The sequence below is a fragment of the Gracilinanus agilis genome, chromosome 1, assembly GCF_016433145.1.
Source record: "Gracilinanus agilis isolate LMUSP501 chromosome 1, AgileGrace, whole genome shotgun sequence".
Lineage (NCBI taxonomy): Eukaryota > Metazoa > Chordata > Mammalia > Didelphimorphia > Didelphidae > Gracilinanus > Gracilinanus agilis.
The window spans coordinates 619098907-619120080 of record NC_058130.1 but is presented as its reverse complement, the minus strand read 5'-3'; the positions used below and the strand labels follow the sequence as shown (position 1 = coordinate 619120080).

The following is a 21174-nucleotide window of genomic DNA, read 5'->3' as shown; positions in this document are numbered from 1 at the left end:
AAACCCTTAACTTCTGTGTATTGGCTCCTAGGTGGAAGAGTGGTAAGGGTGAGCAATGGGGGTCAAGTGACTTGCCCAGGGTCACACAGCTGGGAAGTGTCTGAGGCTGGATTTGAACCTAGGACCTCCCATCTCTAGGCCTGACTCTCAATCCACTGAGCTACCCAGCTGCCCCCTGACTTATTGAGTTTTAAGTTTAATTCTTACTTACCCCACCTATTCCACTGATCTAATTTTCAACGTTTTAACTAGTTCTAAATAATATTCATGACTATTGCTTAATAATTTGAAGCCTAGAAGTACTATTTCATCTTCATTCCTTTTTTTTCATTTTTTCTCTTGAGATTCTAGAATGCTTTGTTTTTCCAAATAGTATTGTTATTTTGCCTCACTCTATAGAATGCTTGCATGGCATTTTTTAAATTTAATTGATTAAAATTAACATTGATTTAGGTTTAATTGAGAAAAGTATTAAATACATAAGTTAATTTCATAAATTATTTTTGCCTGGAACACAACTTCTGCCTTCATTGAGTATACTCTCTAATTTAAGCAGCAGCTAATATTCATTGAGTATACTCTCTAATTTAAGCAGCAGCTAATAGACATAAAAAATAAAGTTGATTGTAGTTTTACTACCCATATTGGAAAAGAACACTTTCTAGAACATGGAAAACAGTATTATATAACGGAATTAAATGGTGCTAATTATGTAAAATTGCTTATAACTTTAAAGTTCTATATGAATATCTGTTATCATTGCTTTTACTATTACTATGACACTTTATTACACAATGCCATTAAATGTTTGATATTTTTTATTTAATCTATTATGTGATCATTACAAAGAATATTGATTTGTACATCTACATCCAGAAAAAGAACTGTGGGAGCAGAAACACAGAAGAAAAACAACTTGATAACATGGATCAGTGGGGATATGATTGGGGATGTAGACTCTAAATGATCACCCTAGTGCAAATATCAATAATATGGAAATAGGTCTTGATCAATGACACATGTAAAAACCAGTGGAACTGCACATCGACTATGGGAGGGGGATGAGAGGAGGGAAGGGAAAGAACATGAATCGTGGAACCATGAAAAATTTTTCTTAATCAATTAAAAATAAATTACAAATAAATGAACGAATGAATAGATAGATAGATAGATAGATAGATAGATAGATAGATAGATAGATAGATAGATGAATGAATAAGTGAATAAATAAATAAATGAATGAATGAATGGTGTTGATTTTACCAATAAAAACTGATGCCATCCTGTTTTTCTTAATAAGGTCTCATCAATAGAGTTGATAATAATACTGATATATTTGTATATCATTTATGGTAACATAGCACCGTTATACATTAGCCTCACTAACCTTTAGAATTTCTTTCAACTCAAATCTATAATCTTATGATTCCCCACAATGGTCTTGTATGGTAGGTTCTTAAAACAATATAATCCTTTTTCTAAAGACGATTAAAGTGAGTCTCCAAGAGGCAAAGGAACGTGCCCCCAAGTTATTGCTTTAATAAGAATATTATTATTTTGCTAGTAAAATTTACTAGAATGACTATGAAAAGATGTCATTCATTTTTCTATTTCTTTCTTATATATAACTCTGCCTCATTATATATAGTGGAACTTCTTTATGTTGCTGTTTTTAGAAGCTTGGACTTAAGTTACAGATTAACTATTATATTCACCTAGGATTTCAAACCTAAGGAAACTTGGATATCATGTAATTATACTATGATGAGTTATTTGGAAGTACATATATGCAAAACTGTATTACTAGTTCCATTTTCATAAGTTTATAAACCTAACAAATTTAGTTTTCAAATGACAATCAGCTTATATAAAAAATTATGTTCCTAAAAATTTTAAAGATACCAAAGAAAAAAATCATCCTTAAAATTACTTGTAATGAATTAAGTAATTTTAGCTACTTGGGTAGTGTGTTATTTTATATACTATGTTCGTTAATTATGGATAATGCTCATGGGAAATTACAAAGAAACAGACCTGAAGATATTCAGGAGACATGAAGAAGCAATGGCTAAATTTAGCACTTAGATTAGCACTTTAGAAGTTATGATTCAGTTAAAATAGAGACTCAGAAGTATTAATGCTCACTCTTAATTGATGATTAAAAATTTAATATATATGATTTTGAAATTTGCCCTAAATGAGAGTATTAGTAAGATCCATGTTCTAAGATTTTGAGGAGTTCTTAATATCTGAATCCTTGGGAATCTACCATGGAAAGGAGAAATGCATCACAATATATTTATATATATAACTTGTTGAATTTAAATAAATAACACCTCTTTCTTAATGAATTGTATTCTCAAAATACTTAGTTGAGAAAGCTTACAGAAGAATCCTAAAATAAAAACTGAGAGAATCCATATTCTTACCATAATGGTCAGGAAACATTGCTTTACTTGAGCAATTGGCAGTTAGCCAGAAGAATATTTGTAACACAATGTATAATCTTGACTAAAACATCTTAAGTTAAATTAATAGATTAATTTTTTTATTTAAAAAACCTCAACTTGGAATCGTAGGAACACAGTTCAAAACCAACTTTGCAAACCAAAAAATGAGCTTATTTGATATCTAAGGCCTTTTTGGCTCTAGAGTCAAAGGATAAGTCTTAGGATGCTAAGATCCCAAAAAGATGTTATTCTAACTACTTTTTTCCTTTTTACTTTCAGCCTTTCAGTTGATGTTTCCTCTCCTGATTTATTTGGAAGTATCCACGAAGACTTAAGTTTATCTTCAGTAAGTAGAGAATAAGAGAGGGGGATGGGACTTTAAAAATTAACTGCAGAAATTATTGTTGTTTCATAGACCACTAGATAGAAGTTAGGCCATTCTTCCACTCTCTGGTCTTGTGATCACAGATAAGTCATTTTACCTTATATATAATTTTCTTTACCTTCAAAATGAGACAGTTGGATTGCATGATCCCTAAGGCCTTGGCCAATTTTTTATTGAATGGTTCTATACTGCTAATATACTATTTGAATTAAAATATTAAACTATAATAGTACGTTATGCTAAAGTATTGATTCAACAAGAAATGCAGAACCTAGGTGGCAAGAGTCTTTAAAGAATGTTTGTGGCATGTGTTCTACAATTTGGCTGAAATATATATTAGGCATAGAGTATATTTAAAGGACTAAAATTACAATAGGCTAGAAAAGTAATTTGGGCCCCAATCACATAGAGCTTTAACTACTAGATTAAGAAATTTATATATTATTCATTCATAGAGGGAAATAAAGTGATTGTTCTCATTTCATAGAGAAGTTATAGAGTTGGATCTGAAAAAAGAAACAAAATTTTAAGATAAAAATATAGTTATAAAGTAAAGAAAATAAAGAAATTTCTGGGGAGTTTCAAGGTAGTCAATGAAAGGAACTGTATTCAAATGGATAGGGTGATCAATTAAACTGATAATGAGTATAGTACTTTAAAATTCTCCTGGAAAAGAAGGATCCTATATTTTAAATGGCCAGTGATATATTATACCTATTATTCTGTGTACTATGCAAACACTACAAGGTAGTAATAATAATAATAATAATAATAACCACTTAGACTTAGGGGTCAGAGAAGAGATTGGGAAATATAGTAATGATGGTCTTCCATTCGTATCATTTTGACAAATAATTACTATATGCTAACTATGAAAAGAACTATGGGAAGGACCAGCATGAGATTCTCAAAGGAATATAATTCTCTGTATTTACTTCCTTTTTTCCCCTTGTTCCACATTGCTACATTAATTCTAGTGGCCCTCCATAGTCTTTGTTTATTTGAATATTTTGTCATTATATTTATAGGTAAAAGTATAGGGTGCTTCCACTTGAAAAAATTAGTACTTAAGAGGAATAAAAGTAGGACCTGTGGAAGGTTGGGGAGTTTTCTTTTTGAAGGTAATTTTTTTGGCATCTAAATTAAAATATTGGAAAGTATAAGAATGGTTTAATAGTTATGACTTTGAGTATAGTTATATATCTTTTATTTACCCTAGAGGATTGAACTGTATTTATTCTCATATCCATTATACTGATTTTAAATTAATTAAAACTCTACATTGAGTAAGTGCAGAAAACTTTAACAAGTACAGAGCAGAAACATTTTCCTGGAAAGTGCTGTTTGCCTTGTTTTTAGTAAGAGGATCTTAAATCAAGGTACTAAATTAGTCATAGTTATTCCAGAGAATACATTCATACATTAGTAGCCATAGGAAAAAGTACTGTAGAGTGAATCATAGTAGCAATATGAACTCAGTTCTTAGAATTTTGTTTACAAAAATAATTCTTCTGAAGTACAATGCAGTATTATATTTTTTAGCATATAGATCTTATAATAAAGGAGAAAGTATTTCAATAGGTAGATTAGATTAGGAGTTTAGAGAGCTAGATTCTCATCCTTATTATCACTAAGGATAAGTTGCCAAAATGGGAGAAAACACTTGACCTCTGTTTTCCCCTTTATTTGCTACTTGAAGGAATAGAGAAATCAGGAGACAGTGTTGAAGAGAAACAGCATTCCAGGCATGGGAGAGAGTGAGAGAAAATGCCCAGAGCCAAGAGATAGTGTTGTATTTGTGGAACAGCCTTGAGACCAATGTCACTGGATCAAAGAGTTTATGTCAGGGATTAAGGTATAGGAAGACTGAAAAGGTAGGAAGGGACTAGGTTGTGAAGAGCCAAAGAGAGCATTTTTTCTATTTCATCACTAAGGTAATAGGGAGCCATTGGAGTAGGGGAGTGTGATAGGACCTGCACTTTAGAAAAATTGCCTTGGTGACTGACTGAAGGATGGATTAGAGAGGGAAGAAACTTGAAGTAGGCAGACAAACCAGCAGGCAATTGCAGTAATCCAGGCATGAGATGATGAGGATTCCCCTACCAGGGTGATGGTAGTACCAGAGAAGAGAAGGGAACATTTTGAAGAAATGTTGCAGAGGTGAAATTGAGAGACTTTCACAACAGATTGGGTATGGGGAGAGAGGGGTTTAGAGAAAGTGAGTATTTCCAGGATGACTCGTAGATTGCAAGCCTGAGGGGGGAGAATGGTATTATACTCTACAGTAATGGAGAAGGTAGGAGGTAGTGAAGGTTTGGGGGAAAGGTCAATTTTGGACATGTTTAATTTAAGATGTCTTCTAAACCTTTAATTCAAGGTATCTAAAAAGTACTTGGAGATTTGCTATTGGAGGTCATAGAGGTTGGGGCAAGATAAGTAGATCTGAGAATCATCAGCATAGAGAAGGTATTTAAATCAGTGAAAACTGAAGAGATCACCAAGTAAACTAGAATAGAGAAAGAGAAGAGGGCCCAAAACAGAGCCTAGGGGAACAAATATGGTTAGAGGGCATGAACCAGATGAGAACCATCAATGGAGACAGAGAAGGAGCAGTCATATAGGTCGAAGGAAAACCTAGAGAGAGTAGTGTCCCAAAAACCTAGAGGAAAGAGAATATCAAGGAGGAGAATGTGATTAGCAGTATCAAAGGCTTTAGAGACTGTCAAGGAGAATGAGGATTGAGAAAAGGCCATGGGATAAAGCAACTAAGAGATCTGGTAATTTGGTATACATCTTGCCCATCTCAAGGACATTAAGAAACCTAATCATTATATATAAAGCATTTTTTAATTAAAGGTAGCAAGTTTTCCTATTTTCTTTGTGACAGTTATAGAAACGTCTATTTACAAAGCTTTCTTTTTTAAGATTAAGGGTTAGATTATACAAACATCTAAAAAAATCACTGATATAATAGAATTCTTTCTAGGCGGATGGGGTTTGTGTGTATATACATTACTTACAGGTTATATCAGACATTTATTATATGTAGCAGTTAAATTTTGTAAGGATCATGATTTGATTTCTGGTTTATCCAAATAAATGTAATAATAAATTATTATAAAGGATTCTCCTATAGTTCTCAATGAATACTAGAAAAGAAACAATGAAAAAACACAAAATTATCCAGTGATATTTATAAAAGAACATATTCAAAACAAATTTTAAAAATGGATGTGTTCTCTGTTACTGTCATACTGTTTGTTTACTGTTTTAAATTTAATTTTCTCAAAATCTATTTTGTTTAGGAGCAGCGGCTTTTGATAGTGCTAAGTAATTGCTGTTACCTAGAACGTCACACTTTCTTAAATATAGCTGAACATTTTGAAAAACACAACTTTCAAGGAATAGAAAAAATAACACAGGTGAGCAGAAGTGTTCATGTAAAACTGACAAGATAATGATTTTAATGCAGCTTATTTTTCAGGTTATTTTCCCAGTTATCTCTCTATCCCTTCCAATTGCTTGAATGATTCCCTTCCTTCTCCCTATTTACTATCTATATATGTACATAATATATAGTTTAAATCTTGAACTAAATATATATAACATACTTTTTATTTGCTTTGAAAGCTTTTTACTGCCAAAGTTGTTTATTAGTTAGTCCTCTCTGAGGAAAAATTATTTGCCTCCTATATAAAAATACCTTTCAAAAATGAAAGAAAAGTACATGAAAGGAAAACTCCCCCAAAACCCAGTTCTTTAGGAACTGTCTGATTGGACCCACAAGGAAAAGCTTTTAAGGCTGCAAAATTAAGCCTACAGTCCATAGCAAGGCAGAACACAAAGCAGTTCCTCTAACTAACTGAAAGAAGCACATGTCTTTCTTCTGCTTCTCTCTCCCAACTAAATTTTTATTCCTTTCTTGCTCATTGGTCCCATTTTACCTCAGCTTTAGTGCTAATGAGTTCAATTTAAAAACACATTCCTTTATATTAAGAAATTAAGTCTGTCATATAAGAGATATCAAATATTTTTTGTCCCCCAAACATTTATTTTTCCTCCTTTAAAATTGAGAGCTTGAACTGAACTCAAGTCTTGCGATTAAATATCTGCAGTTTTAAGAAGTTACATTTTGCTGTTTATGTTAGTTTCCTTGATTATGAAGAGTTGGAAAAATGAAATAACCTTGTTATTGAAGGTTTGTTTTTTCCTGGGCAAAGAATTATCAGATTTCTAAATAAGACTATGTTAGAATTACTTTTTAATGTCAGTACAATTTTTTCATTGCAAAGAATATGAGATCATAATCTTGCTAATCTTATATTCTAAGTGCATTCTTGATGAACTGCATCGTTTTTAAGATGATGGCTTTTATTCATGAACTCTAGATTGGGATTTTTTTTTTCAAAGAATGAAAATGTCACGGTGGGCGGCTTTATGTGTGTGTCTCGTTTTCCTGCCTTTTCGTAAAGATTAATCATCCTGATGAGAAATGTTGTGACTTAGGGCCTTTAGGGCCAAGTGTCTAGTTTATTTCCAGAAATTTTTTTGTTGTTTACAAGTAAAAGGTTGTCTCTTCCAGTACAGCATGAATATTTTTATCTCAAAATTGTACTTCATTTTTATAACAGTATCTCTTAATAATGGTACCAGCATATTTGCTAGAGATCATTTTGAATGTCAGCCAAAAATTATATGAGATGATTAGGAGTTAGTTATAGCAAAAGTAAAAATTTTGGTTTTCATCTAGTTCCTAAATCCTCAATAGTTTTACAGAGTAACAAGTAGGAACTACTTACTTATTACACAGTAATAAATAGGAACATAACTTAGGAAGACACCAAATTGTTACAATAAAAACAACTTGAATATATCTTGCCTATTTTTAATTCAGGCTACTTTAGGGACTAAGGTTGCACAGAAAATATAGGACATAGCTAAAAGGTGCTTTTCTTCCCATCCTCAAAAGTTAATAACTTATAAAAAATAATTCAGTCTTGAATTTTAGATTGATCAACCTTCTCTGAATTTGGCAGCAAACTGTCAAAAGCGGAAATTCTTAACCTTTTTTTTTGGTTCTATTGACTCTTGACAGACTAGAGAAACCTATAAACCTTTTCTCAGACTAGTGTTTTTAAATACATAAAATAAAATAGATAAGATTACAGAGAAATCAAATGTGTTAAAATATAGTTATCAAAGCATATATTTAAAAAATTCATAGATCTTAGGTTAGGATCCCCTGACATAGTGCATAATATCTCTGTTGTCATTCCCTATTTTAGGTGAATTCATTGATGACAGGAAACCACCACAAAGGTGTAGAGCTTTATGTTGACAAAAACTAACTACAAACTACTTTTTAAGAAGTGCTGCAAACTAACAATGAACATCAAAACCTTATTTCTTTCTTTTTCAAAAGCCAGTGGTCTCTGTGAAGGATACTATAGGAAGTTAATTTATTCTCATTTCTCATTCTGTTGAAGCTATTGCTTCTCAAAAGATTATTACTCTTCAGAGAATGCATTGCATTATAGGGGATCTGCTCAGATTTGTTGGTCATCATTTGACTAGTTAAATTGTGATATCTTTCAGCTAGGATTCCTTCTATTACTGATAGCACTCTTTTGCATGAACCCGGGACAAGTAGAATTGTGAAATATTTGAGAGAGAAGTTTTTATTTGAATCTCATTTTTCCCTTTCTCTGGCTTCAGTGTGTGAATTGAATTCAAGTCAGTGTGTGAAAAAGAAAAAATTGTGGGCACAAAGCTAAAATAATAAAAAAAACTTATGCATATTCTCTTAAGTATGTATCCAGTTCTGATGGTTGTGTGCATTGAAAATTAGAGCTGAAATTCTTTATAAATGACAAAAAATTAGATGGAAGTTATAGGACAGACATAATTTCTTAATATAAAGGAATGTGATTTTTAAATAAAACCACATCAAGAAAATTAAATTTGGCAAACTCCCAGGTTGACAGACCTGTGTTCTAGACTTTGTGAGCAGCCATTGTTTCCAAAATCAGATGGCTACACCAGCTGATCCCTCAGGGTGCTCTTTTAAAACATTTCCCATTATAAGCCTTAAACCAAACTTGTTTCACTTTTGTCACGAGTGATTTTTTTACAAATACTCAAAATCAATTTCCTTCCATTTGAATTCAAAGTCATTCTTACTGGCACTTCCTTGGTTCTGCTTTTTTTCTTGAAGAATTGTCTTCAAAAGTCCCAAGGTTTTCATTCAGCAAGTATAAAAGTGAATAAAAGGATGTCAGCTTATTTTCAATATGCTAGCAAAATTTACTAGAAGTAGAATTTGGTTCTACCTTTATTCCCCACTTTAAAGTCTTATTTAAGGAAGGGAGTAGAAGAGGAAGGAACCTGTGACTGTACTGCTGATGACATCAAAGTCTTAGCATATAGTTTGTTTTAATAAATGTTATTGTGCAATCCCAGAGAATTGTTTTATCTCTTTAACAATAGTATTCCATATTCTATCATTCTAAGTGGAAAAGATAGCCATTTGAAGGTTCAGAGACTAGCCAACAGCCTGCTGATGGTGAATATATCATCTTCATTTCAAACTTCTTTAGTAATTTAACTTTGGCCCCCACGGCCTCTTTTACCTTTACATTTTAACCTAGATATGAAACTTCTTTTTGCTGTGTCAGTGATAAGTTCCTTTTCAGAAAATTTTATTCTGAAAACCTCTCTGTGAAATGTTTTTTACATTTAATGATTAGATGTTATTTTAGTCTAACCCCAAGTAATTTTTTTAGTTTTATTAATATGTTTTGTTTTTATGTTGCAAATATTTATAGATTACTCTCATTTCTTGAGGGGACTCTTACAACCAAAGTAAAACAACTAAGTAAAATAAATGATACAGTGACCTCATCTGAAAGCACATGCAGCATTTCACATTTGTAGTACCCCTCTCCACCTGTCTTTTTAGAAATTAACAGAAATCTGTTTCCTCTCCCTGCTACTCCATTGGGGTGAGGGGGGAGGAAAAACTAATTTCTTTTAAAAAATAGTTATAGTCCAACAAAACAAATTCTCTCAATGACTGTGTACAAAAATATATGCTTCATTTTCCACCCTAAATTTGTCTCTGTAATGAATAGCATATTTCATCATCAGTCTTCCAGAATTAGGAATAGTCATTATATAGATCACAGTTCTTCCAGCTTGCAACTCCACATAATTTTAAAGATAGTAAATCTGATGCCTTTTGAATGAGTAGAAATAGAAATATAGCTTAAAATATTTTAAATGGTTCTTCTTCCCCCTTCTAGGATTTTCTGATGTAACTGGGTCTACTTTGTGCTTTCTGTGTATGTAGCTTTTTGTGTTATGCACACATGAACCCATGCGTGGTAGGGGGTGAGGTCACATAATACCTCCCTGCCTTCAGTGACATGAGAGTTTCATTAGGGAGATAGGATTAAGCAGTCTAAAAGAATAGGCCAGGAGACAGCCAGATGGCTCAGTGGATTGAGAGCCAGAACCAGAGACCAAAGGTCTTGGGTTCAAATCTAGCCTCAGCCACTTACTAGCTGTATGACTCTGAGCAAGTCATTTAACCCCCATTTTGCCTAGCCTGTACTGTTCTTCTGCCTTGGCACCAATACCCAGTATTGATTCTAAGACAGAAGGTAAGGGTTTTTTAAAAATAAAAAATAAGTAAAAGAATAGGCCACAGTAGAAGATTGTATGGGTACAATTATGTAATAAAGATTGAAAACTATGAAAGTTCATGGAAGTTTAGTGATGATTGTAATTGCCAGGCAAGCAGTCATGGGGAAGACAGACTTGATTAATCTGGGCTTCAGAGTCTAAAAAAGTCAGTTATGGAGAGCCTTAAGGAAGACAGGACCCCATTTGACACAATTAACATAAATTAGTCTTTCATACTACTCGATCATAATAACAAAGGAGGGCACAGGCCATATGTGTTTGCTTCACTTTGAAGTATAGTTGTAGCATGTGCACATGAGGAAGAAACAATATTACAAGCACTGATCAATAAACCTGTGGGAAAACCTAGGGGCTTTCCCACCACTACTTATTATTGACTTCTTGTCACATCCCCATAGCAACTCTTCTACTCTCCTCAGGTCCCCATCTTTATCTCTAACCCCTCACCTTCAGCTTATAACATGAACTCCAACGGTGATGACCAGACTTCATGGTTCTGTAAATTGTACTGCTTCTCCCAGCCTTAAGCCTGAACTAACTTCACTTAACTCTTAGAATTCTTTGTCAGGCTCAAATAAGTTAATGTACAGTGCTTTGTAGACCTTGAGGGAATATATAATGTTGATTTTATTATTACTGTTATCATCTTTCTCACAACTATGTATATACATCAGCTTGCTTCACTATCTTAGAAATATCCCTTAAGTAACTTAGGGAAAGTGCTCATGTGTGTAGATGCCATTAGCCTCATCATTTTTTATAGCCCTCAGTGAGTTTGTTTTTTTTTAAATTTTCTGGGCCCTCTTTCCACTTTCCCACCAGAACTCCCTTCTCCTGCTGCTCTGACAAGAAGAAAGAAGCAGTGAGAACAGCAGAAAGAAGCAGTAATTAGCCTCAATATTTCTTACCCCTAAAGACATGCTAAGTGAAATAAAATTGTTGCTCTCCTCTAAGGAGTTATGTTTTAAAACAAACATCAGAACTTACATGTGAAATGGTAACCTAACATTTGTTTACCTACAATTTATAGAGTGGTGATACAGTGATAGGAACACTCTTAAAGCACTCTTTTTGTGAGGTAGAGACAGAGAGATATTGTGTGTGTGTGTGTGTGTGTGTGTGTGTGTGTGTGTGTGTGTGTACACACATATTGGGGAAAGTTTCCAGATTACATTCTGATGTATTTTTTTTTAAAAGCCTTAGTAAAATAAACCAGTGCCATCTTTACTAGGGAATACAAAGTTTATAAATGTATCATTTACTTGGCAATGATTTTGTCTACATTTGACAGATTGTTGTTTAATAATATTTTTATAATGTCATCTTTCCATCTGTCCTGACAGCTATCTGTAAGGCATTCAGAATAAATATTAATATGCCTGAACCCAATTTCATAATTTGTAATAACGATTCCAGTATAGATTTTTAACATACTTTAATAGATTTTTTTTTAAACCCTTGTACTTCGGTGTATTGTCTCATAGATGGAAGATTGGTAAGGGTGGGCAATGGGGGTCAAGTGACTTGCCCAGGGTCACACAGCTGCAAAGTGTCTGAGGCCGGGTTTGAACCTAGGACCTCCTGTCTCTAGGCCTGACTCTCACTCCACTGAGCTACCCAGCTGCCCTGAATAATCTATTTCTGCATTTAACAACTAGTGTTGTCATCAGTAATAATTTGTAAGATATCCTGACCATATTCGTCATTAATATTTTGAGAACCAGCCTGATATAGTAGAAAGAACATTGGTCTTGAAATCAGAAGATCCAGGTTCAAAATTCTGTCTTATCGGCAGGACCTTAGGTGCAAGGCATTTAATGATTATGTCTGTGAACTCATTTCTCTAAAATGAGAATTCTTTTACTACTCAGTTTACAGGGTTATTTTGAGGAAAGCATTTTGCAGGTTGTAAACACCTTTTAATATGAATACTATTATTAACAACATTAATGCTAATAATAAGCATAACTAGCATTTATATAGATCTTTCATTTTTGCAAAACACGTTACATATGTTAACTTATTCAACTGCACTGTACACTTCCAGTACTTTTTTCAAGTAGAGACCACCTCCATCAATACTTATGCGTAAGGGGCAAGTGGGGGTAGCTCAGTGGATTGAGAGTCAGGCCTAGAGACAGGAGGTCCTAGGTTAAAATTGACCTCACACACTTTCCAGCTGTGTGACCCTAGGCAAGTCACTTGACCCCCATTGCCCACCTAACTTACCACTCTTCCACCTAGGAGCCAATACACAGAAGTTAAGGGTTTAAAAAAATACTTATGCGTAATTACATTTATAATCAAGATATAGAATATCACTTAAGCTTTCAGATGACTATAAAAATGTAAACAGGATCCAGATTCATTAATTCGCTAATCAGTTGTCCGTGCTATTACCTTTCATTTTGCACAGATAATACCAAAAAAAATTGCATATCTTTCTAAGTAGCTATTATGCAATTACAAATTTTATTTAAAAGAGCTTTTTTATGAACAAGCTAATTTAACCCCCCAAAAATTTTAATTGGTATTAGGAACTTTTAAAAATTGCACAGTATGTGAGGTCAGGCCAGATTCACACTATCCTCTCTATACCTTTGGCCTCTCATATATTGTTTATCAATTTTTATAGTTACCATGAAGCATAGCAAGATTTCAAAATGCTTTCCAATTTATCAGAAAAGATAGCTGTATTCTAAATAGCTTTAACATTTAATGTATGGTACTATGTTATCTCTATCATAATTCATTTAACCCTGACAATCCAATTAGATGATATGTATATTGTCAGCCAACTAGATCATTTGACCAGAATAGGAGATTCCCTGAACCATGTGACTAGATTGAAATTTATTTTGTCCTGAAGACTATGAAAAAGTAATTCATGTTATTTCACTTTTGAAAAACCATTGGGTTGTGTGGTACCTTACTTGACTCAGCTGAATTATTAAATCAGTTGATGGAGAATATTTAATTGACATATTAGTCAATAAATATTTATTTATTAAGCACCATGTAGTAGAAAGCTGAACCTACAAAGAAAAATAAGACAGTCCACTTGAAGAATTCCAATTTCATTTCTTCAGTTTCATTTCGTTAAATAAGCCTTTATTATATTCGACAAATATTATTTTCAGTTGTAATAGCAAAAAGAATTCATATTATCTTGCTTTTTAAAATGTACATTATAAAACAAAATAGGTAACTGAAATTGATAAAGTTTACTAAATACTCAGTGGACTTTTTTAACTATAGCTTCCTTAATATTAATATTAGCTACATCCTTAATATTTATACTTCCTTTCTTTATCTAGACAACTAATATGCTGTTCTTAAAACAATTCATAGTTAAACCTAAGTGATGAAAATTCTTTAAGCTGCTTGAGGTAAAAGTGCTCTTAGTGAATTTTAAAAGTTGTAGCTCTTTCCTTGAAAAATGCTATTTTAATAGCATAAGTTGATTGTAAAGTACATTAAAGCATGTAATTTAATATCATTGCTCTCTCTTGTTCTCCTATATGTAAATCCTAAGCATTTTCTCCAAATTTATGTATTTATAGGTTAGCATGGCTTCATTGAAAGAGTTAGATCAAAGGCTATTTGAAAATTATATTGAGTTGAAAGCAGATCCTATTGTTGGCTCCTTAGAACCTGGAATTTATGCAGGCTATTTTGATTGGAAAGACTGCTTGACTCCAACAGGTAAACAGTTTTAAATTATAAATATTTTAAAGGAAATAGAGCTTATTAACTGATGCTAGATAAAGCTTAAGAAAATACATATGGTTAAATCACTCTCCATTTTATTCAAACTTTTCTCAGGTTTGCTATTTGGTTTCAGATGGTAAAAAGCAAAAACAAAAGGTATCCTAGGTTTTCGTGAATTCTTTTGGTGGTGTTAATAGCTTGTAAATTGTCCTTAAGTACTCTAAAATTATTGTGTCATTTAATAATTGATTGTCAATTATACTTTTCATGATCCTCAATTGTTTATGTATAATAGGTAGATTGTAAGTGACAGCTTTATGCATTGAATTTATGACAGCCATCAATTATTTCTTAAAATCTGGTCACTTCTACACAAGTCCTCATTGTTGATGATGAAAAGGTGAAAGTTAGAAAAAATGTGTGGGAGTAAAATTACTACAAGAATCTAGCATAGAAAATTAAACCACAGAAGAATGAATGAATGATACAGTAATGAGATCTTCTTTATAATGTCAAATAGTCACTTCAGCTGTCCTACAGCATGTTTTAAAATAATGAACTTCTCTTGCTTGGCAGAAGTGAACTTTTTGATTCCTTAAATACCAAGATACCTGTTAATTGCTCTAATGTAAAAAGAAAATGGCAACAAAATTCTAATCACTTATAAAATGTTCACACTATGCATGTCTTCCTAGCTGTATATATCTGAATATATGTACTATGTTCATTTTTTTTGACTGATCATTTAAAATAATTAGACACTAAAGCAGGCCCTGTTCTATGTGCTTGGGAAGATATAAAGATCATGTGAAATTTCTTCTCTCAAAGAACTTGAAATCTAACAGGAAAGATAAGTTAAATGAAAGTTTCTAATTAAAATCAGAAACAAAAGTTCAAATGCAATAATATCTTTTGCTTTCATCATAAATAGTGATAATGAAATCCCAGTTTAAAGAAACCAAAATGATTAAGAATATTTTAAGCAAAGTATTTTTCCCAAATCATAGTGCATAGCTCAATGTCCCAGCTTCTTTCTATATGATTTATTCTCTCTACCTCTCCTTTCCTACACATCCCTATACTGTTGAAGAGAATACTCCCTGTTCCCCTAAAAAAAGCCCATCGTGTACCTGCCTTCCTTCCTACAACCTATTTCTGCTCTGTTCAAAGGCTGACTTTTCTCTTTTATATCAAATGGTACATAAGAGCGCTGGGCCCCAAATCAGGAAGACTTGAGTTCAAATCCAGCCTCAAATACATACTAACTGTGTGACTCAGGCAAGTCTGTGTACATCAGTTTTTTCGCAACTATAAAATAAAGTATTAATAGTAATTCCCTCTCAGGGTTGTCTTAAGAATCAAATTATGACAATACTCATAAAGGGCTTAGCACAGTGCCTGGTACATAATGAACACTATATAAATGCTGCTTATTATTATCTCCTTTCCCCATCTTGAAGTTTGCTCTCACTCCTCTGAATTCCCACAGCACTTTTCCTGTACCATTATTATGACAGTTATCACATATTATATACATCTCATTGCCCCTCCTAGATTTTTAGCTCCTAAGGACAAGGACTACATCTTATTTATCTTTTTCTCCACTGAACCTTACATATAATAAGCATCTAGTCAATGTTTGATATATTCATGAATTCATTTATAAGTGAATGAATGAATTGGAGTTTAGGACAATCTACCTCCCTATCTTTTAAGTATTACCATGCTAATATTGTCTAACAAATGAACATTTTTAAAGATCTCTAGACAAGATTTCACAGCTTCCTTTTTTAAGAAAGGGACTAAACCTCTACTAAGTACCTACCATGTGACAATCACTGTTGCAGAAACTGAGACAAATAGAGGTTAAATTACTTGGCTACAGTTACATGATTAAGTAAGTATAAGGCCAGATTTAAACTTAGGTTTTTTTGGCTCTATGTCCAGACAGCTAGACCACCTAGCTGTCTCTGCACAATATAGCTACTATCAAAACAGTAATTCCCTCATAAAAGAGAGATTAATACAAATGGCAAAGGTGATGTATAGCAAGATTTCAGTAATCTGTTCTTATCTTTATTAGAGTTAAAGCAAACTCTCATTGTAGTCTTTGAATGGTTTCTTGAGTTCCAATTTTATTTTAACATAGTCCTCTCCTATGTACCAAGTAAGAAGGAGTATGGTGTAATAGAGGACTTGCCTTATGGTCTGACAGTCTTGGGTTCAAGTCTTGCTATGGATGTTCTTAAACAAGGTCAACAAGCATCTTTTGTATGCAAGACTGTACCTGGAGGATATAAAGAAACACTGAAAATGGTTTCTAATCTCAAGGGGCTCAGGATCTAATGGAGGAGACAACTTGAACACGAGTATGTATAAACAAGATAAATACAAGGTGGGGCAGCTGGGTAGCTCAGTGGATTGAGAGTCAGGCCTAGAGAAGGGAGGTCCTAGGTTCAAATCCGGCCCCAGACACTTCCCAGCTGTGTGACCCTGGGCAAGTCATTTGACCCTCATTGCCCACCCTTACCACTCTTCCACCAAGGAGCCAATACACAGAAGTTAAGGGCTTAAAAAAATTTTTTTAATTTAAAAAAAAAAGATAAATACAAGGTAAATTAGAGATGATCAACAAAGAATAGTAACTCAACCCCTTAGCACCCTACACAGCTCTCTAGTTATGTAGGAATTGGTGATCTTCACTGATGAAAGGAGTTTTCACACCAAGGACTCCTCCACCCTGATTAAATTTATTAGTGACATAGAGCTACTAACCCTCCACCATCCCTTCCTTAAATTCTCTCCTCACCTCTGAAACAAAACAAAACAAAACAAAAATGCCAGCCATTGTCCTAAGGATTCTTAAAGATTAGATCTTTTTTTTTTTTTTTTTTTTTAAACCCTTAACTTCTGTGTATTGACTTATAGGTGGAAGAATGGTAAGGGTAGGCAATGGGGGTCAAATGACTTGCCCCAGAGTCACACAGCTGGGAAGTGTCTGAGGCTGAATTTGAACCTAGGTCCTCCTGTCTCTAGGCCTGACTCTCACTCCACTGAGCTACCCAGCTGCCCTAAAGATTAGATCTTTTTAACAACCTCAAGAGGTAAATAGGGCAGGTATTATTTTCATAGTACTTGTTAAGTAAATTTAACCTTAAATTAAGTTGTCCTTTTTTAAACCTCTTCAGATTTACTCTTTGAATATTATTAACTTCCTCTTAAAGGTTCTTGGGCTGAAATTGTGCTTAACATTGTTACATTAGAAACTTCTAAATTATTTTTCTTGTGACACCAAGAACATCTGCAGGCTTTCTGTATTGTTTCCACCCTTGTGAATTGTGTTTAATTCAGTATTTTTTCTTCGTGGCTGTGCCTTTGCTATTCCATATTGAACCTTGAGTAATATAGTATATAGTCAAATAATTTTTTTGTGATTAAGATTAAGGCTTAATTTAAGACATACCAGTGAACTTAATAAATATTTATCAAGCATCTACTTAGATGTATTTTGCTAAGAGCTGGGAATATGTAAAGAGGCAAGTGACAGTCTCTGCCTTTAAGAAACTTAAGGTCAGTGGGCAGCTGGGTGGCTCAGTGGACTGAGAGCCAGGAGGTCCTGGGTTCAAATCTGACTTCAGACACTTCCTAGCTGTGTGACCCTGGGCAAGTCACTTGACCCCCATTGCCTAGATCTTACCACTCATCTGCCTTGGAACCAATACTTAGTATTGATTCTAAGCCGGCAGGTAAGAGTTTAAAAAAAAAAAAAAAGAACCTTATGGTCTACTCGGGGAGACCACATATAAATAGGAAATAATTAATGGAAGACACTAGAATTAAGAGGAATTGGGAAAGCCTTCTTGTAAAAGAGGGGATTTATTTGAGACTTGAAGGAATCCAGGGAACTCGAGGTGATGTTGACGGGGGAATGTTTTTCAGACACGGGAGAAAGTCAGAGAAAAAGTTCAGAGCCAAGAGATGGCATTACTTGTTTGTGCAACAATCTGGAGGCCAGTGTCACTGGATCAAAGAATATATATCAAGGAGGAAGGTGTAGGAAAACTGAAAAGGTAGGAGAGGACTAGGTTTTGAAGGGTTTTGAATACCAAACAGAGCATCATGCATTTGATCCTGGAAAACCTGATGGTGGCTGGGGAACTGAAGTAATAGGGAGTGGCATGATAGGACCTGAACATTAGGAAAATCACATTGGTGGCTGACTGAAAGATAGATTGGGAAGGGGAGAAACTTGAAGTAGGCAGACAGGTAATTGCAATAATCCAAATGTGATGAGGGACCCCTTCCATGGTGGTAGCAGTGTAGGAGGGAAGGGGATTTATTGGAGAAACATTTTAGAGATGAAATCAACAGACCTTAGCAATAGATTGGATGGTGGAGCCTAGGGGATGAGGTTAGAGATGATGAGAAATCCAAGATGACTTCTAGGTTACAGTCCTGAGAGACTTGAGAGGATGGTATTGTACTCTACAAGAAAAAGGAAAATAGAAGTATTGAAAATATATTTCTACTAATATATACTAAAATATATTCAACTAATTTTGATATTATCTTTAGAAGTTACATTTTAAAATCTACATATTTTAAAATGCAAATAATTTAGGTAACTCATTGAACAAAACAATGGTTGTCAGTGAGCTTAGTGTGTAGTCCTGTTTATACTAATTCATAAAAGAAAAATCCAGTTGATTAATTTCATGATTCATTAAGAGGTATCCGTTAAAGCCATAGCTGTACTTTTTTAAACCTGACAGATGTTAAGCTACTGTCAGCCTTTTATTTGTGTTTGTATCAGTAAAAATTATTCTGGTTAGATTTGAGTCATCTAACTGACTGTTCTTACTTTTGATTTTAATTTTACCAATAATTGCTGAAATTTCATTTTTGAGAGTTCCAGGTATTAACACTCTTGTATCATGGCACTTACTTTGTAACTAATTTAAGAATTCTGTTGGTCTCCAAAAGAATATACATGGAAATGAGCTTCTTTAATGACAAGATAAAAGCTTTCATTTTTTATTTTAATTACCATAATTTTGATTTAATAACTATAGTTGCATTATTCAGATGTTTTGTCCATTCTAGTTTCTATAAGCTTACTAGAAATGAGATTTATCTGTTCAAAATTTTATTTTGCATGTTTTAAAAAAGAAAGTGTTTTTAAAAATATGTGAATTCCATAGCACAGATATTGAGAATTCAGTTTTAACCTTAAGCACAAACTACCCAATTTTGGTGTCAAAATGGTAACATGTTTTAACAACTTATAGACACTGATATTTTAATGATATGGGAAAGGTATTTTTCAGTTTGACAGTGATATCTTTAAATCATTAATTTTTCCGAAAGAAAGTTATCACTAAATATTTTAGTGCTCACACCTATAATATTTGACACTATAACATATCAAACAATCTTTCATATATTGTTAAAATGTAGCAAATATAGTTTCTCTATCCTGCAAAATGCCCCTTTTCCAAGTACATGGTACTTTATCTGGCAATAAGGTAAGAGGGAGAATATTTAAAGAAATAAAAATCACAAGGAACTTATATTTCTTTATGAAGATAGTACACACATATCCAGGACCCTTGTTTAATCTTTGATTTTTTTTTTGGAGCTATAATTTTATCAGTGTATGGATTTCTTTGACCAATGTAAAACATTTAGAACATGTCTATTGTACTTTAAACCTCTAAAAAACATAAATCTTGATATTATGAAGGTACTGCACACTTTCATAGCCTACTTTTCAGAGATTAAAAGAGACTTAAACCTCTAGGAAATTTTGCTACCTATTTATCTTTGTTGGAAAGTTCTTTGAAATTCCAGTTTTAGAAATTTCATGGAGCTATATCCTTTGGGTTAATTGCATAAAATAGCTGAATTTAGCAACTAAGTTTTTAAAAAATAGATTTTGATCCTTCAATCAACAATTATTGAATTACTGAAGCACAGTCTGGAATTCAGAGCTATGCAAAATGTATCCCCTGACTCTTATGGTGCTTATAGTCTAAAATAGAAGACAAAATGATTCTTGACAGATACCTACAGAACAAAACAATATGTATGGTACCAAGAGAAGTGTTCTAAAAGTATATAGAAACAAAGAAGAGAGAATTACCAGCAAACTTGTAAAAATCCTGTCAGAGACTTGATCCCATCATGACATGAGAAAACAAAAAGGATTCTTTTGGATTTTTCCATTACAAGAAAGATAAAATAAAAAATGTATCTCCTGTACTATGTACTTGGCACACTACATATGAAGTAGTGCCTTTAGTTCTGGATATCATATTTTAAGATGAACAAGGGAGATTCAGAATCTTAGATTTTCAGAATTGAAAATCATCTCAAACACCAGCTGATCTGAAATGTCTCTAAACAAAAATCCTTTCTACCACAGGCACAAAAAAGTAGACAACCAAATGAAAACTTTCATTTAGTGTAAATTCACTGCCTTCTGAGGTAACTACCAATTCTACTTTTTGATGACTCTAGTGGTTAAGAAGGTTTCCTGAGATTATTCCTAAATTTGCCTTTTTTCAACATTGACCCATTATTTCTGGTCCTGCCCCATGAGACCAATCAGAATACTTCTTCTACAGGACAGCCCTTCAAATATTTGAAGATGAATATATATTCTCTATCCCCACCCCTCAAATTTTCTCCTCATTAGGCCAAACACTTCCATTGCTTCAAAAGATCTTTATCCTGAGACCCTACAATTTACTGACTTCCATCCCCCTGACACATTCCAACTTATGAAATGTCCCTACTAAAATGTGGGAGACTGAGAATTGAACATAATATCCCAAGTGTCATCTGCCTCAAATGAGTATATTAAGACTTTCATCTCTCTAACCTCATAGACTCTTATAACTCTCAATGTAGCTTAAGATATAA

General features: G+C 33.3%; 1 protein-coding gene across 1 annotated transcript in view; it reads left to right on the top strand.

Moving 5' to 3' along the window:
- The window catches only part of EXOC2 (exocyst complex component 2), a 217412-nt gene that overhangs the window by 141775 nt on the left and 54463 nt on the right, over nucleotides 1-21174 (top strand). Inside the window, exons 21-23 of the mRNA XM_044668235.1 lie at nucleotides 2730-2796; nucleotides 6141-6257; nucleotides 14103-14244. Of these exons, the coding sequence (XP_044524170.1) occupies nucleotides 2730-2796; nucleotides 6141-6257; nucleotides 14103-14244 (326 nt within the window). The remainder of the gene's footprint in view (nucleotides 1-2729; nucleotides 2797-6140; nucleotides 6258-14102; nucleotides 14245-21174) is intronic.